The sequence below is a fragment of the Aspergillus foveolatus genome, assembly GCF_047715535.1.
Source record: "Aspergillus foveolatus strain CBS 279.81 unplaced genomic scaffold BDW70scaffold_10, whole genome shotgun sequence".
Taxonomy (NCBI): Eukaryota; Fungi; Ascomycota; class Eurotiomycetes; order Eurotiales; family Aspergillaceae; genus Aspergillus; species Aspergillus foveolatus.
Window position 1 is genome coordinate 255,257 of NW_027396074.1, and position 20,663 is coordinate 275,919.

Below are 20,663 nucleotides of genomic sequence, written 5' to 3' on the forward strand. Positions count from 1 at the left end.
GAGTGAGAATCGCTGCGGGGGTGGCTGGGAAACAAATAATCAACAGTAACATGGCGCAACATGGATGGCACGCTTCCAGACGGTTCGCTCTAATTAGCCGGATTACTATCTGTCAGTAATTAGCCTTCTGGCCGGTTTGTGGGACAGCAATGTTATCGATGGGTTTCACTGCCGTGATCCTTGTTTGATTTGGCCAGCCCTAAGTCTGAACAATCTATAGTACAGCCCAACGCTAGACTATCTCCTAAGTTCCCAACGCCCGCATGGGCCATGAGGTGCATAACTGAAAATTATGAATACTATGGATAGCATCTTTACCAACCCCCTTTACCAGCGAAACCAGAAGCCTCCTCGATCTTCTTTCCCGCTCCGCGCGTGGGCTTCGATTGAGCGGCCTCGTGCTTGCGCAATTCCTCCGGCACTCGGGAAATGGGCGACTTGATAAGCATTTGCTTAAGATCGTACCTGTGATGGTTAGCATAGTCATATAGTAAGCAACGAAGGAAGAAACGTACATGACGTCGGCATCCTCATTACCCAAGAATGTGATAGCCACACCACTCTTCCCAGCACGACCAGTACGACCGATACGGTGGGTGTAGCTCTCAATCGAGGTAGCCATGTTGAAGTTGATAACGAGACTGACGTCTGGCACATCGATACCACGTCCAGCCAGATCCGTAGCGACCAGGACGTCCGTCGAGCCATTTCGGACAGAAGCCAGGGCGGCCTCACGCTGCTCCTGTGTTTTGCTTCCGTGCAGTGTAACGGAAGAGAAGCCCCATTGTTTGATCTCGCGCGCAATTGCATCGCAGTTGCGCTTGATGTTGACGAAGACAATGATCGGTGGACGGAAGTCACCAGACGATAAGATCTCGCCGAGGCGTTTCTTGCGCTTGTCTTCGCCGGCGATCATCTCGACGCGCTGTTCGACAGTGTCCACAGCTTCACCGGCGCTTCCGATGGTGACAATCGCTGGTCGCCGGAGGTACTTTCGAGCAATGCGCTCTACCGCAGTGGGCATGGTGGCTGTGTACATCATGGTCTGGCGGTAGCGGTCCTTTGAGCCGAGGTGCCGGCTCATGGCCGATGAATCCTCTGCTTCCTCAGTGTCGGGCTTCTCATTGGTGACCGGAAGCGCGTCGAGGATCTTATTAACCGGCTCCTCAAAACCAAGGTCGATCATACGATCGGCTTCATCCATAATAACATAGCAGCACTGGCTAAGTACCAACATGCGGCGCTCGATGCAGTCGACTAGACGACCAGGTGTAGCAATAATGATCTCAGCACCGTTCCGCAAACTGTATGCCTGCTCCTCAAACGAGTGACCACCAACGATACTGACAACATTAAACCCAAGCGGCTCCGTGAACTTCTTGGCTTCAATCTCAATTTGCTGGGCCAATTCACGGGTCGGCGCAAGAACAATTGCGTACGGTCCGTCGTTCTTGCGCCACTCAAACTCATCTATCCGCGGCAACTCTGCAATATAGCATAGCAGAGGGAGAAGAAACGCTGCAGTCTTACCGGAACCAGTCACGGCAACACCGATAAGGTCGCGCGACTGCATCGCGATAGGGATCGCAGCTCGCTGAATCGGAGTTGGCTCTTTGTACCCGACTCGGTCAACAAGCTCCAAAAGCCGCTTCGGTAGGCCAGACTCATCCCATGATCTCATCGGGTTTGGTACGCTTCCACCCTTGGTCGCGATATTGAAGTCTTCCTTGAAGATACGCCAGTCTCGCTCGCGCATGTGCTCCAGCTTCTTCTCGCTCCAATGCTTATCCAACTGGTTCCGCGTACTCTCCTCTCGTCGCCTCCGCTCCATCTCCAAGATCTCCCTCGCCCGAATACTTCCCGCTTCGCGATCCCGGTCCTCCAGGGCTTTAGCATACTTCTTTGCCACTGAATCGGCCACGTCGTCACCGAAGCCCGCCAGACGCCCGCGTCCGAAGAAATTGGCCTCATGTCGGTGCTGATACAGCGGATTATAGTCGCCGCTAGTGTCCTCCTCAGCGTTCCACTCGAAGTTGAACTTCCGGTCCGTCGTTCGCTTCCGCTTCTTCTTCGCCGAAAAGTTCGAAGTCTGGTCCGCACCCATATATCGTTGCTTGATGAGGGCCGCTTGCGCTGCGGCCTCGTCCTCTTCATTGAACCTTTTATCAACTTTCTTATCTGATTTGGTTGTACCCGAGTCATTCCTTGAACGCATAGCTGCTGGCCCAGTAGGAGTCGGGCCGTCACCGTTCCTCATAGCACGAGGACCTGTAGGAATAGAACGAGAATCACCATTCGGCGTATGGAAGCCCGTAGACGGCGTGTCTAAATCCATCCCATCTACCCCATTAGGGGTTCCATTCGTCCTCCGTCGCTGAGCGTCGACCTCCTTCGCGCGCTTTTCCAGTGCCAATCGTTCTCGTTCCGCCTTGGACATAAATTTTGGCTAAAAGTCACAAATGAAATGTTAGCCATCAGATCACTCTTAAGGCAGCAACTTAGCCAAGAACCAGTACGGTCAATAGTGTAAGGACGTACCCGAGCCGCTGCTGCATCAGCCTCTCTTTTCTTCCGAACTAACTCCTCTACACTCAACGGCGTCGTAGCCGGACGCTTCGTGCCCCATCCCACCTTCTTTTTCTTTACTTCCGGTTCAGGAGGAGGTGGTGGAACATCTTCGGGCGGAGGTGGAGGCGCGGATACGTCTGGCGGCGGCGGAGGAGCAGCGGACTCTTCTGGGGGGGGCGGGGGTGCGCTGGCATCCTCAGGAGGGGGTGGAGGAGGCAGGATCGACGGTGATTCCATGTAGCCGTTCTTATCTATACGGTGCACTGTCAGAGAAAGTGCAACGTCTGCTGTTAAACGAATCTAAGCTTGCTCGGAGTAGAAGACCGCAGATGGGCTCGATTTTATACGGGTGGCAAAGAAAACCAGATGCGCATATCACGTGATCATTAGATTTCTACAAACCAGCTCAAATTTGAAATTCGTTCGCACCGCCGAGATAGATAATGAGCCTGCTACTTAGTCATAGGAATACAAGGGAGGTAGTGTCCAAACCAATGAAGTCCACCCAATCCAAATCACGTGGTCTCGTTTCTGAGTGACGGCGAGGTAGGGAAGGCCCGCCCCTTAGCTCAGACATGTTATCGCTGGGAGGTGGTAAATAGTTCAAAAAAAAAAAAGAAACGTAGGGGAAACATTAGGGGAACGGTTGTGTTTTACACAGGGTCAGGGCAAACCAAGACTGCAGCTGAAAATCGATCTGCTAGCATCGCGGAGTTGATAGACAGGTTACACTGACGCGTCTTGCAAGTTTGTGATGCTTTCATGCCTAGGCATTCCCATAGCCCCCGTTGACAGGACTTTGTTGTGGATAGTAGTTGTACGGGTTGGCTTGTGGCGTAGGAACAATAGGAGGAGCCGGAGTCACAGGAGGAGGAACCTGGGGTGCGGTCTGAGACACTGGTTCTGTGCCTCCAGTCTTCGCCTTGGAGACTGACGCGGGTCCGTGGACTTCTCTGTCAAGGGTCATGTATTCCTTCGCAGCATCCTGCGTACCGCGTTCGAGAAGGTATACCATGTAGATCTGGACAAGATTTCTGGCAATATCCGACGACAGAGCGCTCTTCGACCGAATATCTTCAACAACTTGCTTTATCCGCTCATACTGGGCGCTTTCTGTCGCAGCGCTTGTAGGCTGATCCAGCTCAAACGTGAGATAACTGTGCCAGAACGCCTGGCTGTCCAGGTAGTACTGCTGATTCTTCTGGAAGACTTGGCGAGCCTCCTCGGTCGAACCCTTGATCTTCCACAATAGCCGAGCCCATTCAGCCACAAGGGCAGCCTTGGTGCTCATTTCACATTGCGGGGAGTCAAGTTGGGACTTGTACACTTCAATGGCGGCATCAAGACCGCCGTGACGACGGCACATGTTGGCCAGGGAGACAATTGTTTCAACGTGGTTGGGAATATTGATAAGAATTGCTTCATGGATTTCTTTCGCCACGCTGACTCGCCCGCACATCTCCTCAAAGTAAGCATACTGTAGGCGAGTTGCCGGGTTGGCAATGGGAACATATAGATAGCTTGCGCGCTGGTAGATATTCCGCACATCCTCCTCTTTCCCGGGCTGAGCAGACATCCACCTGGCGTAACGCTGCCAAAACTCGTCATAATGAGCGCATGTCACAAGACACCTCTCATACAAGAATTGAATTCGAGCGTAGGAGCCTTCGGCCTCTTCGAAGTCGAGATACTTTCGCCAGTTGGCCAATTGGCCTTCATCTAACTCCGTGACATGGAAATACGGACGCTTGATCTCCGACTCGTATGTCCAGCGTTTAGTAGTCTCAGTCTGTGTCTTTGAAAATATTTCGAGGTGATATCCATCCAAACGGAGACGCAAGTCACGCTCAATCTCAGCATCTGCCTTTGCGCCTGGAGCAACAATTCCGGCTGCGGCGTCGAGATCGGCGCGAAATTGCGATATAACGTTGGGGGGTGCTAGCTCCGCTACAGGGCGCGTTTGCGCAAGCTGCCTGTAGCGCTCAAAGTAGCGGGCATACTGGTGCATCGGAATCTCAATGACACGGGCTAGAATCGCGAAAATCTTGTCGTACCCCTCAACACGCTCCTCGTACTCAATATATTTATCCCAGAATGGGTGGGAGAGGAAGTCTAAACCGACACAGTTCGCTCCTCGTTCAAAAAGCCTGCAAGTCACGATTGTTAGTCAATCCCCGAACCGACATACGTGGTAAAGCAGAGAAAGGTAGGAGGGAAGGGAAGGGAAGCAAAATGGCGAGGATAGCAAACATAAGCATCGAGCTCTTTCAGTGCGTGCGAGCCCAAACAACTCAACGAGGATCAGTTGGAGAGGTTTCTTTTCCTTGCTCTGCGTCGAGCGCAGAATGAGTACCATCGAACAGGATTCGTGGACCATGGTGTCGGTGCAAGGAAAACGGTGCTTGAGCTCAAATCACAGTTCTTGGTCTACGGGAAAGGGGAACAGCCTGAAAACGCCATGGGTGAGAAGTAACTCCAGTCGAGTCCGGGAAAGGCGACGTCTCACCCAACTTGAAGGAGCTGCTGTCATTGCGCTTTGCGTTACGCGCATTCCGCCCCGTCATGGTAACGTCGGTGCTGCATTGGTAGTGGTTACAGGGAAGGAAAGGAAACCAGCTCAAGTCTACTTACTCTCGGATAATGTCTGTGTCGTGGGAAGTCTCGGCCTTGAAGGTGCAGTAATTGGTCCATAAGTCAACGGAAGATGAGATACTAGCAACGCCTCGTTCGTAGACCTGAGTTCAAATCAGCAACCAGCGTGAACCATAACCCAGAGATACCTAGGTGAAGATGAGCACTTACCATATCCGCAGCCTCGGTTCCGGTGATGGAGAATTCCAGATCGGCATATTTCTTCCAGTATCCGAACAACAGCGGGAACTTGGCCAGGAACCGGTCATAGACGTTGCGCACTGTGGTTATCGCTTGCGGGTTGGAGTTGCGGTTGACGCCTCCCTCGAGGGCCTCGGCAGCGCGAACGAGCCGCTCCCAGGTCTCAAAATTATCCGGGTCGTCGAGCTAGAAAGTCAGCATTATACAGATCCGGAAACCATAAGTGATTGTCGCATCATACCAACTCGGCTTCCAGCTTCTTGATCTCCGCGTTCTCCTCCTCGGAACCTCCATAGTTGTAGTCCGCCATTTTGGCCTTTTAAGACTGTAGTTGAAACCGTTCACTAATTACGCTCTGCGACCGAGAATAACTGAAAGCCGACAGAAATTGTAATAAGGTCAATGAAACAAAAGTCCAGCAACTAGACAACAATCAATAGAGGAGAAATCGATCTGTCCAGACGGAGAAATGAAACAAACACCTCGGATCCCAGCCACGGAGTCGAACCTGAGCCCGCGCTTCGCCGCCCTTTTTTTCTGCCGATACCGATTTCGGTTTAGCGCGGATTTCAATTTCTCAACTCCAAAGATATCAATCCAGTTCCCCGGCCATTGATGACACCAAACACGCCGTACATTCTCAAGCGTGTACTGGCATACAATCACTCTCTTCGCTTTCACAATGTCGACCCTGCAGCCAGTAAACTCTGGCCTAATTGCCAAACTCCCTACCCGCCTCCGCAACTTTTTCGCCCGCTACCCTCCCCAGCACTACTCCGCGGCGGCTGCACCACCCCCCGACCCAACAACGACACTACCACCAGCATCCGAGACGGAGTCCCTCCCATCACCCTATACTCCTAACCGAGACGCCAAGGGCCACGAACGCCCTGACCCGAGCGCCATCTCTCCCTCGCGGGCCCTCTTATGGTCGAACGCCGATTACCCGAATCCGTTCCTACCTCGCAAGAACTTTCGCACGGGGAAATGGATCGGACCGCGGTATGGGCTGCGGCAGCAGGCGGAACTGGTGAAGTTGGCTATCAAGTATAATGTTGAGGCACTGCTACCGCCGGGGAAGAAGAGTACCGAGTACAAGGAGACGAGACGCGCGGAGCGTGGATTGCAGATTAAGGGTACGGGTATTGGACAAAAGGTTAAGGGTCACAAGTGGGAGAGGACGATGGAAGGACGACTTGAGGATAGGAGGAAGGCGATGATGGAGATGCCGGAGATGATCCGGCTGTGGAAGCAGGTGAGTTCAGCTTTGATTTGTTGCTTTTCTGAGCTGTTGAGTGGCTTGCTAATGGGTTTACTCTTTTCGTACAGAGAGGTCATGGTCGTGGTTGGAAGAAGTGGCCCAAGAGGTGAAGTGTTTCATATCTCTGCCATTTCGATGGCTTTCCGCGCTATATGTACTATCTACGGTTGTTGTTCTCTGATCCTTAGCTTGTACAGCTCGATGAGGCAAGCTTTTGGATGGTATGGAACCGGGGGGTTGCAATTCTCCTTTCTACATTTGCTCATGCGTACTGTACCAATAGATATTTGTTCTGAGTTTATCTTCGTGTGCAAGACACCGATCCAATTCGATACAAAAGCCTGTTACCTAAATACCTCGGTAACAGGATATATTGACCTTTAGTAGATTCATAACTCATGCCAGATGCAAATGCTACAAGCTGGGTATAACAATATTCTAGAACAGCCAATACACGTGCAACCCAAACAGCGTCATGATTCATTGTCATACGATGGCGTAACAGCATCACCAACCATAATCGTTCCCAAACACCCACTTTCTGCATCTTTGGGCCTGCCAACAGGTGAAATATGTCTCCCAAACAAGATTTTTCGATCGACTTTCCTAGTTTTAGCCAGCGTTACATAAGGCTCATCGCCCCGCTGCCCGGTATATTGGTCCACGCAGACCATCTGGCAACGCTCGCAGGAGCCAAGAACGTCGAAACGCAGTTGCTCAGGGCCCGAGCCGATGCTCAACGACGCCCAGGTATCCTCGATATACGGCCGCTCCGCTGTCGGGATGTTTTCAGCAACGACGACGTTGGCGCGGAAGACGTCTGCAGCGACTGCTTTCTTGCTGGCGGCGCTGCCCGAGTTTGAGCAGGGTTGGGAAGCAGATTTAATGGATTCATTCAGGCGGTTCACAGATGAGCGGGATATGAGTAGAAGGGGGCTTTCATTAGATAGAAGAATGGGAGTCGGGTATGGATGTGGTGAGGAGGGTGCTTGGGGGAATGAGCCTGGCATGCTGGGGCTCTGCTTCTGACTATAATTTTGGTCCCTATTTATCGCGGCAGTGGCTCGAGAGTAGGATCTAGTTGATGATTGCGGTGGAAATCTTGCTAGTGTGCAAGGTACGCCGAGGAAGTTAGTGAAAAAATTCGAGACTGCCGGGGACGTATATGCTTGGAGGACGACTTTGTCGCCGCAGACTGTAGAGGGCTTGGAAGCGTTCTGACACAGAGATGTAGTGAGAGAGTTCGTGCCCATGCGATTGAGCGAGATTTCTAACGTTTTCCCATCTGGAGAATTGGCTTCTCTGCAAGTGATACATAAAAGACCACGCTCAAGGTCAAGAGTTGGCCGGATCAGTGCCATGCAAGGGTATCTCTTCTGGTTGAGGGTGACGCCAGTACCCTGGTGCACGAGACACCATTCCCGGTCCCAAGCTAGGCCTTCTCTCCGCACTTCCCACCGCTGGCCATCCGGAATTCGGAACGCCCCGCAGCTTTTGATAGGATATACGGAGAGACTTTCCACATAGAAGCTGGGCTGATGCAGGGAGACGTTCCCTGTCAGGGGTACTGAGAGCCCTTCAGGAGGCTTGTCCACGTAAAACTCCTCAAGGAATGCAGTAAAACAGTCGACATCCGTTAGACTGCTCATAGCACCTAAGCTGACCCGTAATATTCCAGTCGGCCTTTCATCCATGATGTCGTGGTCATCTCCGCACCGCATTCCGGCTGAGAAGTGGCGAAGCATGTCCGCTCCAGTCCAACCTAGGCTTAATGCTGTACCCCCCGGGTTACAAAGCGTTCCAGATCTGATCTGGATGTTCTTGATGCTCGCTAGCCTTTCGACTTCTGATTTACCGATCCACATGCCACGACTGTTTCGCAAGTTGAAAGCAAGAATCGGACCCTGTGAAGAAGGATCGTCGTAGCTGGAGTTAGGCGACATATACAGCTGACAGACTTTCGTTCCATTGTAGTGTTTCAACGCATTCATCCGGTCACGCAGTCGCTTGGCTAGGAAAAGCGTATGAGAAGCGACGTTCTCCATAGACCTAAACAGCCGACCATGTGTCTCAAATGCCGAATCCAGAGCGATTATGCTGTGAAATGGGAGTGTCCCATCTTCCAAGCTCTGATGGATGGAAGATTGCTTTTTCGCATGCCACGGATTCCCGTCCGTCAGAACCATGTCTACCGTGCCACCCCCAAAAAACTTTCGGTGCTTAAACACATCTCCAGCACTTTTGCGGACGATCAACGCACCGAGGTCAGGAAACCCGAATATCTTGTAGAAGCTGAGTACGGTGAAATCCGGAGCGGCCGCTATGTTGCTTAAATCAAGTGGAGATGTTGAGACGAGGGATGCCGCATCAAGAAGCGTATAGATCATGTTGTTTGTATTTTCCCTTTGCGCACGTATCTGCTCACACCATCGCATTGGAAAACGACGGCCATTCATGTTCGACTGCGCAGGGTACGCAAATAACCCAAGTGACTCTTCTCTCCGCGATCCCAGTCCAGAAATCCAAGAATCCACCTCGTCATCATGTACAAAGCACCTGGATCCCATCTTTGCAAGCTCCCGCACTCCAACCAGGCTCGTATGAGCATCCACATGATACCTGTACCAGAACCCTTGCGGTGAGTTTTGCAAGGCGTCTGCAACCATCTTAATCCCGGCAGTGGCATTTGCCACGAAAACAAGGTCAAACTCGTCCGGGTCTGCATTGAAGAAGCGGAGTGCTCGAAGGCGAATGTCGTCCACGCGCTGCGCCGAGAGCTGGGATGAAGCAGACATAGAATGCGGATTTCCATACAGATTTCCCATCAAGTCACGGCTGAACGAGTGGATCAGGGAGTTCGCGTAAATCGTAGTTCCTGCATGATCGAGATACGTTGTATCTATAGGGTTGGAGCCAGTGAGCACGACGTTTCTTTCAGATGGAGGAGGCGAATGCTAACTACCTTTCAGCAAGGGATACTCGCGCTCCCGTATGATGTCAACGTCCTCTGAGTACCCAGAGCAGTACCCTGCTGCATTTCCCTTGGACATGTTCATCTTGAAGATGTTAAGAGATATAGACACAGCGTTGAAGCATTATCGAGGTTTGTTGTATAATCATCAAGATCCCAGGTGGCGAAAGATCTGGTGAATGCGAAGAACAGCTGCCGCTCGACCAATAGTGGGGAGGGTCAAAGTCGGGGAGTTCCAAGGAGTGCATCAACCATGGTCCAGTAAAAGCTGTTCTCTGACAATGTCGTTTTCAAGAATTATGAGAACGGGATCTCGTAGGTTGTAGATTCTTATCGGAGGTTGCCGATGGAGAAAGCTCTGGACGGCGATGGATGGAGAGGACGGTCCCGACCGATGTTCCGCGACAAGGACTGTCCACCCAACCTTATAGAGAATTATACTGAAAGCTGCGCGATCGGTAGGTGAAGCCTTTTCTTTGACAATGATTATCTATTAGGCGTACATGATGAAGGTGAAGGAAGCTCCCCACTCTTGTCCTCATCGATAAGCTGATACGGAAGGGCTGGGGAAATATCACCTGCCAGTTAAAGAGCCCTGATCTACGCGCTTTACCCTATTTACACAACGAACTCAATCCGAAAGTGGTGATTTCCTTTAGACTAGTAGTCATGTAATGTATTCTGACATTGTCCTTGATATAATGCCTTCATCCCTGGCTTATAGTTTACCATTACCCGGAAGGTATCCCTTCGACGTCAACCATGATCCAACATCAGCACGGTCGCGCTGGACCCAGCTGATCTTGGCGCGAATTGCGTCCAGACTTTGCTCAATAGCACGATCGTAGCCCTAAATTTCGTCAGCCAAATGCACAAAAGAAAAAGCGTATTAACTCACCTTGGTATCCTTGTTTGCGAAGAAGTTCTGCACATCCTTGAGTTGCTCTTCCGTACAGAAGCTAGCAGTGCAAATCTGAACAACAGTTCCGAGCATGCCCAGTCCGGGGGGTAGGCGTTGGTAGAGGGTGTCCCAGTTGTCCTTCATCCAAGCCCAGCGTGCGTCAATACCGGCGGCGTGATTGCGAAGACCACCAAGTGGCATGTAAATATCCTGGTTCTTGACCTCATCACCAAGAGCCAAGCCAAGAGTGCGTTGGATGAGCTCAGGGTCTTCGGCGGCGCCAAGGCAGCGGAGAGCGGTAGTCTTCTCATCAGAGGTGGGGGCGTTGCGGAAGCGATCATACACGACATCGTATTCCTTCTTACCGCCGTGCTTCAGAACAATGGAGAAGACGCTGCCGCGAATGTTGGGGTGAATGGCGCTAATATCACCAGCAGCGAAGCGCTGGAACATGTCCTGGGCGGCCTGGACCACAGTTTTGTCTCCGGCATTTCCGGCGGCGCTGAACAGCAGAGCCTTGAACTGTTGGATGATGTGGCCGTCGTTCTCAGAAAACTGCCAGCCCAGTGTGTGCGCCTTGTCGCTGACCAGAGCGCGCTGGAACGCCTCCAACGCGTCTTTTGTCTGGGCATCTTCGAAAACCCAAGCAGCGCGAAGAGCACCTACACGGGTCAAGATCTCATTCCAGACAACAAACTCAGGTTCGCTGTCGAATCCAGCCAGCAGTGAGAGGAGTCCGGAAGTGCTCTGGTATCCCGAGGCAGCCAAGGCACCGGCGTCAGCGATCATACCTGCGCGGTCCTCAACGGTAAGCAAGCCCGCCTTGGCAGCCTCACCGAGCTTGGTAAGACGCTCTGGGGTGTACGACGTGCGGTAGATAGCGGAATGGTCAGCATTGAGCTTGTAGAAATCAAGGTCTGGAAGCTTGAACTCGCCCTCACGCTCCGACAGTAGAGTGTCCTCGTCGACACCCTGCTTCGTGCGTAAGCCAAGCATGACTGGGAAGATCGTGGTATCCTCCTCAGGACGGACGTCGCCTGTGCGAAGGAATCGATTCTGCTTGACCTTGATGGACGAAGAGCTAGGGTTCTCCGAGACTGTGACTACAGGGAATCCAACATTCTTTGTCCAGATATCCATAACTTCTTCAACAGGCTTGCCACTGGCATTGGCAAGGGCGGACCAGAGGTCGCCGGTTTGTGTATTGCCATAAGCATGCTTCTTGATGTAGTTACGAACGCCCTGGAGGAAGACATCTTCACCCAGATACTTCGAGATCATGCGCAGGACGGAGGAACCCTTGGAGTAAGAGATGGCATCAAAGATCTGATTGATTTCGTCCGCACGCTTCACGGGCACTTCAATTGGGTGACTGCTGCGAAGGGAATCGAGAGAAAGAGCACTTTGCAGGTTGTCGATAACGTACGTCTGCCAAACCTTCCATTCGGGATAGAAGCTGTTGCAAGAATACCAGGACATCCAGGTAGCGAAACCTTCGTTGAGCCAGAGGCCGTCCCAGAAATCCATGGTAACCAGGTTTCCAAACCACTGGTGGGCAAGCTCGTGCTGAACGGTCTCAGCAATGCGCTCCTTCCGCGAGGCACTGCTGGTCTTCTCATCCAAAAGCACATCCACAATACGGTATGTGATCAAGCCCCAGTTCTCCATGGCTCCGGCACTGAAATCGGGCACCGCAACCATATCCATCTTCGGGAGCGGGAACTCGCTATCGAAGGCCTTTTCGTAGAACGCGAGTGTCTTCGCCGCAAGCTCTAGAGAGAAACGACCGTGTTCAATGTCCTGGTCCGGCGTAGCATATACTCTGATGGGGACGCGGAAGTTCTTAGTCTCAATGTAGTTGAGATGGCCAACAATGAAAGCCACCAGGTATGTTGACATAACCGGGGATGTGTTAAATTTGACTATCTTTTTTCCACCCTCAAGCTCCTGCTCTGAAGCAACATCCATGTTACCGAGGCAGGTCATGCTCTTATCCGCAATCAGACTAACAGTAAACTTGGCCTTGAGCGCGGGCTCGTCGAAGCAAGGGAAGGCTCGGCGGGCATCAGTCGGTTCCATCTGCGTCGAGGCGATGTACTTGGTCTCTCCTTGCGGTGTCTTGTAAGACGAGCGGTAGAAACCGGCCATATTGTCATTGAGCGTGCCGGTGAAGGTCAGCTTGAGCTGAGCTGACGAACCGGCAGGGATGGTTTCAGAGAACTTGATGGTGGCCTCTTGCTTGTCCTTGTTAAGCGAAATCTCGGGCGAAGAGCTGACTACTGATCCTTGGGCGGAAACAGTAGCTGTGTGAATGTCGATTTCAGTGGAGTTGAGAGAAATAGACGTTGTGTCTTCGGCGACCTGTAGGCTAGATGGAGCTATCAGCTTCAAGGCTCCATTCGGTAATCTCCCAATGCCCGCGACACAACATACTCAATAACCACGGTTCCGTCATATTTGAATGTCTCAAAGTTTGGTTCAAGGGTCAAGTCATAGTGAGTAGGCTTGACGTTGGTAGGCAGAACCTCACGGCCAGGAACATTAGTCGAACCGGCCGCCTCAGCGCGTCGAGTACCACACATTCTGCGATATGAACAATAGCGTTTCGAAGTCTGAGAGAGAGGGGAGCGTCGGGAGAAGAGTCGATGAGGGCGAGTTGGAGAGGGAGGGGCAGATGAGAGCAGACGAGAGCTGAGGGTGGGGAGCTGTCGGGGGGGTCGAGAAAGCGGTGGCCGTGCTGAGTTCAGCAGCGGGAGCCGCGAGGAGGACAGGCGACGCATCAAACTGAAGGAGCCCCACCCAAATACGCTAAAAGGCAGATGATGCAAAGGGTAATAGGCCTTAGAATAGAATGTAGTCTGATTATGGAGAGAATAGGTTCAATGGGCCTGAACAACCAACATTGACAGCTGCAGGGGAAAAGATTCAGATCAGAGAAAGCTCAAACTCGATCCCCAGGTGGCAGAACGGCAAGCCGCGGTCATTTGTTTATGGAAAGCGGTCTATCACGCTTTAATGCCTCATGTTTCAGGCAGCATCTCACCTAGGCTTCAGTCTTCACTCACCGTTACCGACTTTAGGCATAATAGGATTCTCAGTAAAACCCATGAAAGAGCTGACGCTGTGCCTAATACCATGGTTTAATCTGTAAGCCTAATGCAATTGAACAATATATCCCTATCGTTCATGGCTTGTTGTTCGCAGCTAAGGCCGGAATATATATACAGTTGGCAAGCGGATACATTCAGGGAACCCTCGAAAGTTGTTAACAAAGTCAAGCTGGATAAGTCTTCTATTATCGATATTCATAGCACACCGCTTTATCCATTACTGTTTAGTTACAGTAGGCTTGCTGCGCACTAAAGGGGTAACGGTGACACTTCGGCACTCCTCACCGCGGAGGGGCTGATGACATATCGAGATCCGAAGCTCTCGAGCTGTCAACATCATTCTTTTCCCAACTTTTTTCTCCTACATAAACTCCTAACTCACCGTCACAATGGGATCCCCTATTCATATCTCCTCAAAGGAGCAATTCAACAATCTCCTGACCTCTTCTACCTTCGTTGTCGCAGACTGTAAGAGTCTCCCTCCTTGTTGATCCCCCGCCTCTGTCCTTGGCCCCTCTTCTGGCGAGGCCTGCCAGCTCTGCCAGCTCAAGTGAGGATACTGACATGCAGATTCACATCTAGTTCATGCCGAATGGTGCGGACCATGCCACGCGATCGCTCCTGTCTACGATCAGCTCTCCGCGCAGCTCTCGCGTCCGAACCGAATCACCTTCACGAAGGTCGATGTCGACAAGCAGCAAGAGATCGCCAAGGCATATGGCGTTACAGCGTATGAGTCCCTGGAATAATCTACTGCTTTAAGAACGTTCGAAGCTAATGTATGCTAGCATGCCCACATTCATTGTATTCGAGCGCGGCCGTCCAACGAACACCATTCGCGGCGCAGACCCCACGAAGCTAAACCAAGTGATCCGGAAGCTTGCCAACGAAGCCAGCAAGAGCGAAGCCTCAGCCGACTCTGCTCAGGGCTCCTCTTCCGGCGGCACCTGGATCGGAGCTGCAACTCCCAAAGGCTACAGCGACATCACGGAAGAATACGACGTGAGGGGACTCGAACTGCTGAACCGAGACAGCGAGTTCGGCGTGGCCAGGACATTATTTGACTCGTCGAAGCCCTCTGCGCTTGGAAACGGCAAGGGCAAGGATGGTGCAGCGGACTGGGTCGAGAGCGACACTGACGAACAGCTGATGCTCTTCATCCCATTCAAGTCTACACTCAAGGTCCACTCGCTCCATATCACGTCTCTTCCGCCAGCCGAGGGAGAGGATGACGATGAGATTCCGATGCGGCCGCGGACGATTCACCTGTACACGAACCGGTCGCATGTTCTCGGGTTCGATGAGGCGGATGACATTCCTCCTGTGCAGACGGTGACGATCGAATCTGGCGACTGGGATCCAAAGACCGGCACGGCCAGAATTGACCTGCGGTTCGTGAAGTTCCAGAACGTCTTCTCGCTGAATATCTTCGTTGTGGAAGGTGACGGCGACGGCGAGAAGACGCGCATCGACAGAATCCGCATCTTTGGAGAGGCCGGCGAGAAGCGAGAGATGGGCAAGCTGGAGAAAATCGGTGACGAGCAGGGTGAATAGATGCGACGGGATATATCGTAACGGCGAGCTCAAAGTACATCTTTAGACTACGACTACAATGAACTCCGAATATGCGGCCATGAATCCAACAGACATCAAAATCTGAGCTTCAACGTGTAAATTAACCACGGAGTCTATCAAAAAACTCCATTTACGAATCCCCAATCTACAGTGTCGACTTCTCGTCTAACATTGAGACTTGAAGGTGTAATGTCCGATCCCAAACCAAATGGTCTCATCCTCGAAGAAAATCAGAAAGACCAATAAAGTAAGAACCGGCGTGCAATTCCAATCTTCTGTGACGCAACGGACACCTGAAAATACATCACTGAGTGTAGATGTCCAGGCAACACGGGTGAATAGTTGCGTCGCCGCACGAAGAAAGGAAAGAAGAAAAAAGTCAAAATGTTCGGCTCGTGTGGGAGTATTTATGGGAACAGATTTTCGGAACGGAGAAATCTGTTTCTCCTTTTTTACCTGTCGAGTTTGTTGTGTGTAGACTGATTACGTGAGCAAGGCTGGGAGCTTAGAAAAACCTTCACTCGGCCATTTCTCTCTTCCTTTTCTCATACAAACATAGGTCTATGATGAGATTATTGGATGTTAAAACATATGATAGGAAGAGACTGACTCCCACAAAGTGAGGAGCTTGATCTTAATACCATCCACTGAGGCCATGTTCAAGCTTTTGTTTTTGCTTTCCCCCATAATTCGAATTCCAATTCCTGTCTCGATGCCTAAGACGCTTCATCGTTGAGGTTGCTCTGGCTTGGATGTTGGATTTGTCTTCTTTTTTTCTTTTCTTTGCCACATCTCGCCGTCTTGTGATGCTTGGTTTCTTTTTTTTTTTTTTTTTTTTTTTTTTTTTTTTTTTTTTTTTTTTTTTTTTTTTTCTGTTTGTTCAATAGCTGGACTCTTTCAAGGTGACTTTTGAGGGGTCGGGGCTCCAGTCCCCACCCAACCTGTTGCTGAATTTTAGTATGGATGAAAAGATATGGAAGAATATTGATCTGGCCACGATCTGATTACGACTGGAGGGTACGTTTGCTGTTCCAGGTTCCGACACGGACTCACTATGCCCGTGGCCGCCGTGGTACTTGAGATTCCTGCGCCTACCCGACGTTCTACCACGAGGCGACTTGAAGAAACTATGCTATACCCATGCTGCCATCTGCGTCAGCTAGTGGGTCCTGCAGAGTTGAAATCTTTAATCGTAGTTGTCGATATAATATAACCTCCCATTCAGAATGCGAAGAGGATTTCCGCAGGCGATAATGACAGCCCAGTAGAACAGGCTCAGGGAGTGGTAGATTCTAAGCCCCGTTTGTAAACGAACGATGGAGTGGCCTGGAAAGTTGCCGGTTGACATTTGGAGCATTCAAGGTAACACTATATAGTATATTCGTCTTTGGTCTGCTAAATGAGACTACTTTTATAAGAAGCTGGGCTGCGAAGAGGTGTGGAGGTGGACTCTCCCGCTTGAGGGAGGCGCTTGAGAAATGCTTGAAGCGTGGGAGTATTTTTTTGAACATCGTTCAGTCGGTTGGCCAGGCTGGAGTTCGGTACGCGGTCTCTTGATGCTGAACACGTCGATTAACAACACCTCTCCTGCATCCGGATGCGGACTGTCGATGTTTGTGTCTGCCTCTCCGGGTGGTACGCCCGTCCCGGGCTGCAAGGCGACGCCAACGGCCAGTGTGCTTGTGGCTTATAGACCTGGATTGTTTACTGGCCGAGACCATTTTTATGACTCGAAAAGGCCCAGGGATCCAGATTGCGGTAGGAATCGCAGATAGAGCAGCCGGATTTGTTGAGGTACTTGCGATTGGTTTTTGTCAGATGGATGGGAGGGAGAAGGATTTGCAGTATAGTTATGAAGCAGCTTTTGGCCATGTCCTCTGCTGCCGCCGTCTGAGTGCTGCCTCTATGCTTCATGGTTGTCTCTGGATCCCACAAGCGCGAGCGTTGCACAGGATTCTTTGCACGAAGTCGGGCGCATAGTCAGCATGGTTAGAGCTCATTAAGATGAACTATAAGACATTTGACCATGTTAGGCTGCATCTGCCACTGGCTGACCCCTTGAGCCATTTTCCTCGCCTGTTCTCATTGTTTGCTGCTGGGCAAATCGAGGCAATGGCTGCCTATGTTAGTTGATACTGTACTCCAGTCTTCTCTTGTTAAACAACCCAATAGCATTTCTGTCCGGTTCATCGCGAGAGTCAAGTCGAGCCATCTCTGATAGATAAATCCATGCCTTTAAACAGCTCGAAGCCGTTCCAATCGAGACAACTGGTCATCTGCTCAGAGAGATGTAAGATCATCTCGAATCGCAAGGCGTTACTATCCCAGAAGCCTAGAGCTCTACAATGACTGCCCCGGCGCTCATTCCTTCTGTATAGAGGGCTTAGTTTCATCCTGCGTCGATGTTACAAATGTAGAGGCAGGACTGATTGCTTGTGTTCTGTTTGTTGTGATAGAGATTTTATCTGTGTTTTGAATTACTCCTTGATGTATCCCTATATGTGTAGAAGGTGATAGTTGACCACTAATTTCAAACTTCTGTTCTTCAAGCGCTTTGGTCAAGAAACTGGAGACAATTCTCACTGCTATCCTCCAGGTTTCTTGTTTCCAGCGGTGCTGTCGTAATAGGAGCGGATGCATAGGTGTTTGTCTAGGTAATAATCATCCTTGTCGAATCTAAAGAGAAACACCCAGTTTGAGATCCATCTGAATATGGAACGCCGTGGCAGTTGGTACACGTAAGAATCTGTATCTGTTTTTAAGAGATTATGGCCGTCTAAACAAACCTTGACTCTAAAAAATCTTATTTCTATATCTGCACTGAAGACTGATACTGCTGATTAACCAACAATCCATTGATATTTTTGCGCATCACCCCAAGTGCCTGCCAAAAGGTAACCATCCTCTGGCAAATCCACCGAATGCACGTTCCTATCGAAAGTAACAGCACTAATACTCCCTGTGCTAAGGTATCGCCCGTAATGGACCCCATGTTCACTTGTCTGGAGTGCCACCACTGCACACTGGGTGTATATTTGATCAGGAAGGGCTGACCTTAAGATAATTCCATACGCTTCGCCTTGGCTGAGATTGACTTGAATTGTCCCCTTTAAGTGCAAGAATGACAGCTTTGTGTCGTCTGGCTCTGTCGCTGGGCTGCTTGGGTCCGAATCATAGTCAGGATCATAATCGGCATCAAGATCAAGTTCAGGAGCACAATGGGGCTTGGAATCGTCAAGCCACTGCTCCCAATCCATCTGTCGTTGGTCAGGAACAGATTGTTTTGATTTAGCCAATGCGAGATCAAACAGGTCGGAAGAAAGAGCTATTAGTGAAGGATACAATGTGACGTGGAGGCCCCGTGGCGTGATGTTTCCAGAATCACTGGCAAGCGGAGTGAATTCGCTTGTAAATCGACAGGTTTTTATTGCCCATCCCAATCCGTATTCTTCAAATCGCGGCCCTTCGAGGAAGATCACGTCTTGGGGAAACATATCCAGCATGCTATATAACTTCCGCATGCGCTCATCGGCCTCCTTGACCTTGAGGATCTTGCCGACATCAAGATTCAGGAGACCTGCTAGGACGGTAGGACGATCACGATCCTTGCTGGAGGCTCGTGTTGCTACATTGAACCAGTTCCAAGCTATTAACTTTCCCTGGCCCGTAGTATCTCCATTATTGACGACAAAACGATGGAATTTAGAGGCATAGTCAGTGGGCTCTTGAAAGTACGAGTACCAAGTAACCGCGGCCATCGTAGCAATCCCCTCCTGGAAAATCGGCAATTCTCCTTGGTCGACCTTATTAAAGAGCATGTAGGGGATGGTGCCAATATTGATTGCCTTGTCAGACAACAGCACGAATAGCTTGTCCTTCGCGGCCAGTCCTTCCTGGAGCGTCCATAAACGGCGGATCCAGCCTGAACAGTAAAGGACTCTCAGGCAAACTTCCATTTTGTTACACAAGCGCGAGTCGACCAGCATCAGCTCGGAATCGAGAATCAAATTCCTAGAAGCTGTGACCAGTCAGGTTAGCAAATATACATGAAATTAACTATTACAGCTTGCACTGACCACTGGTATAAACGTCGCGGATGCGTTGAATTGCCAGATTGCGAGCGTCACTTTGATGTGGGATGCACAATGTATCAATCCACACCAGCACAGAATTGTCTCCTCGCCGAGCCGCATTGGCCGCGAAATGGGCAAATCGAGCAGCCCCAGTATGCAGGGATCCATATACTTTCTCATCATAGCCAGGAATGTATTCTTTGTCACGCAGGAGGCGCCTGGCCTGCTTGTAAAGAAATTCCAATTGGCAGTGTGGAAGAGAGTTGCCCTGGGGGTTGCCCAGTCCATCAGCCCATACATGGGAGATGGCTACATATGACTTGTTAGCACGTTTCCTCACAATCTTGAGCTCATACTGCTGGCTCCCAAGCTCGTCCTCACCGCAAGGGGTGATCATTGCAAGAGGGATTCCCCCGTCCAGAAGAACTGTGCGTAACTGTTCATTGTCTGCGTGGATGTGCGAACAGGTGCAATCTTCTTGCACATGGCGAGTAACATACTTGCTCTCATCTATATTGTCCGCTACGCATTGTGTCTTTTTACAAGACTCATGTGTTCTGTTGTTCCAGCTGGGTTTGGTACGACGCAATTGTAGTAGATAAGCCTGGGTATCTAGGTAGATCCCGGCTTCACAACACTTCTCTGCATCCAGGGGACACCACCCATCGAATAACCGCATCTTCTCCAACTCTTTGCTGGTAAGAGACCACGCTCCCAACAAGCTAGGGTTGGGTTGGGGGCCGTCTCGCTTAACTGCAATGTTCCAGAGAGTAAGGCTAGCCAGACGAATGGCCAAGCACATTTCTTCCCCTATAAAGCGAATATAGCCCGGAAGAGCGTCGAGAACTTTGTGAACAATCTCAACCGTTCGCGCTCCGCGGTTGCTCTTCTTCCAGTCGTCAGCATTCTCAACATATTTGTGCAAATGTCTTGTCGTGATGTACTGCTGTTGGCCTTCTTTCTCCTCACAAAGGACAAAGTCGGACTGGTCCAGCTGGTCACCGAAGACATAGTGCAGCATGCCAAAGTAGAGCCAGCACTCCATCATGGATCGGTATTGAAATAAGTAATTCAGCTCCTCGGGTATTTTCACGTAGGGAATGTAGCGTGCAAGGAAGTCCTCTGCTCCGGATTCGTTTAGCCAGCCACAGTGGATGGGAAACGTATCCCAATCGCTCCCATCGTATAGTGGGCCGTCATACTTGATTCGAAGGGGCTTCGGAGGTGCGTCAGGAAAGAATAAATGGTCCGCCATTGGGAGTTGCTATCTCTTCTAGAGCACTGCAAGAGGTTGTCCATGACAATCAGATCTGACCCCGCTTCAGCTGAGAGAAATGCTCGTGCGCCAAGTAGAACGAGCTGAACACCAAAT

General features: G+C 50.8%; 6 protein-coding genes across 6 annotated transcripts; 2 read left to right on the forward strand and 4 right to left on the reverse strand.

Moving 5' to 3' along the window:
* Positions 1 to 10: 10 nt before the first annotated feature.
* On the reverse strand, positions 11 to 5,710 carry BDW70DRAFT_165727 (uncharacterized protein; the record flags this gene model as incomplete). Its single annotated transcript, XM_073741814.1, has 7 exons — positions 11 to 465; positions 516 to 2,446; positions 2,539 to 2,819; positions 3,367 to 4,715; positions 5,200 to 5,303; positions 5,371 to 5,586; positions 5,642 to 5,710. The coding sequence occupies 7 exons, from the start codon at positions 5,708 to 5,710 to the stop codon at positions 315 to 317; spliced, it is 4,101 nt and encodes a 1,366-aa protein (XP_073598448.1). The 3' UTR covers positions 11 to 314.
* Positions 5,711 to 5,908: 198 nt separating this feature from the next.
* Positions 5,909 to 7,044, forward strand: BDW70DRAFT_8051 (mitochondrial 54S ribosomal protein mL59). The gene is made up of 2 exons (XM_073744900.1): positions 5,909 to 6,655; positions 6,730 to 7,044. Exons 1-2 carry the CDS (start codon positions 6,083 to 6,085, stop codon positions 6,769 to 6,771), a joined length of 615 nt encoding a protein of 204 aa, XP_073598449.1. The 5' UTR covers positions 5,909 to 6,082; the 3' UTR covers positions 6,772 to 7,044.
* Positions 7,045 to 7,074: 30 nt separating this feature from the next.
* On the reverse strand, positions 7,075 to 10,106 carry hxB (putative molybdenum cofactor sulfurase protein (HxB)). The gene is made up of 2 exons (XM_073744901.1): positions 9,624 to 10,106; positions 7,075 to 9,560 (listed from the first exon to the last, which is right to left on the reverse strand). The coding sequence occupies exons 1-2, from the start codon at positions 9,715 to 9,717 to the stop codon at positions 7,135 to 7,137; spliced, it is 2,520 nt and encodes an 839-aa protein (XP_073598450.1). The 5' UTR covers positions 9,718 to 10,106; the 3' UTR covers positions 7,075 to 7,134.
* A 244-nt stretch (positions 10,107 to 10,350) lies between these two features.
* Positions 10,351 to 13,115, reverse strand: BDW70DRAFT_157656 (M1 family metallopeptidase; the record flags this gene model as incomplete). The annotated part of the gene is made up of 3 exons (XM_073740392.1): positions 10,351 to 10,482; positions 10,531 to 12,901; positions 12,967 to 13,115. The coding sequence occupies 3 exons, from the start codon at positions 13,113 to 13,115 to the stop codon at positions 10,351 to 10,353; spliced, it is 2,652 nt and encodes an 883-aa protein (XP_073598451.1).
* A 535-nt stretch (positions 13,116 to 13,650) lies between these two features.
* Positions 13,651 to 15,563, forward strand: BDW70DRAFT_131257 (thioredoxin-like protein 1). The gene is made up of 4 exons (XM_073735954.1): positions 13,651 to 13,680; positions 13,761 to 14,111; positions 14,226 to 14,373; positions 14,432 to 15,563. Exons 2-4 carry the CDS (start codon positions 14,033 to 14,035, stop codon positions 15,195 to 15,197), a joined length of 993 nt encoding a protein of 330 aa, XP_073598452.1. The 5' UTR covers positions 13,651 to 13,680; positions 13,761 to 14,032; the 3' UTR covers positions 15,198 to 15,563.
* Positions 15,564 to 18,005: 2,442 nt separating this feature from the next.
* BDW70DRAFT_8076 (uncharacterized protein) lies at positions 18,006 to 20,626 on the reverse strand. The gene is made up of 2 exons (XM_073744907.1): positions 19,295 to 20,626; positions 18,006 to 19,236 (listed from the first exon to the last, which is right to left on the reverse strand). Exons 1-2 carry the CDS (start codon positions 20,544 to 20,546, stop codon positions 18,059 to 18,061), a joined length of 2,430 nt encoding a protein of 809 aa, XP_073598453.1. The 5' UTR covers positions 20,547 to 20,626; the 3' UTR covers positions 18,006 to 18,058.
* Positions 20,627 to 20,663: the final 37 nt, after the last annotated feature.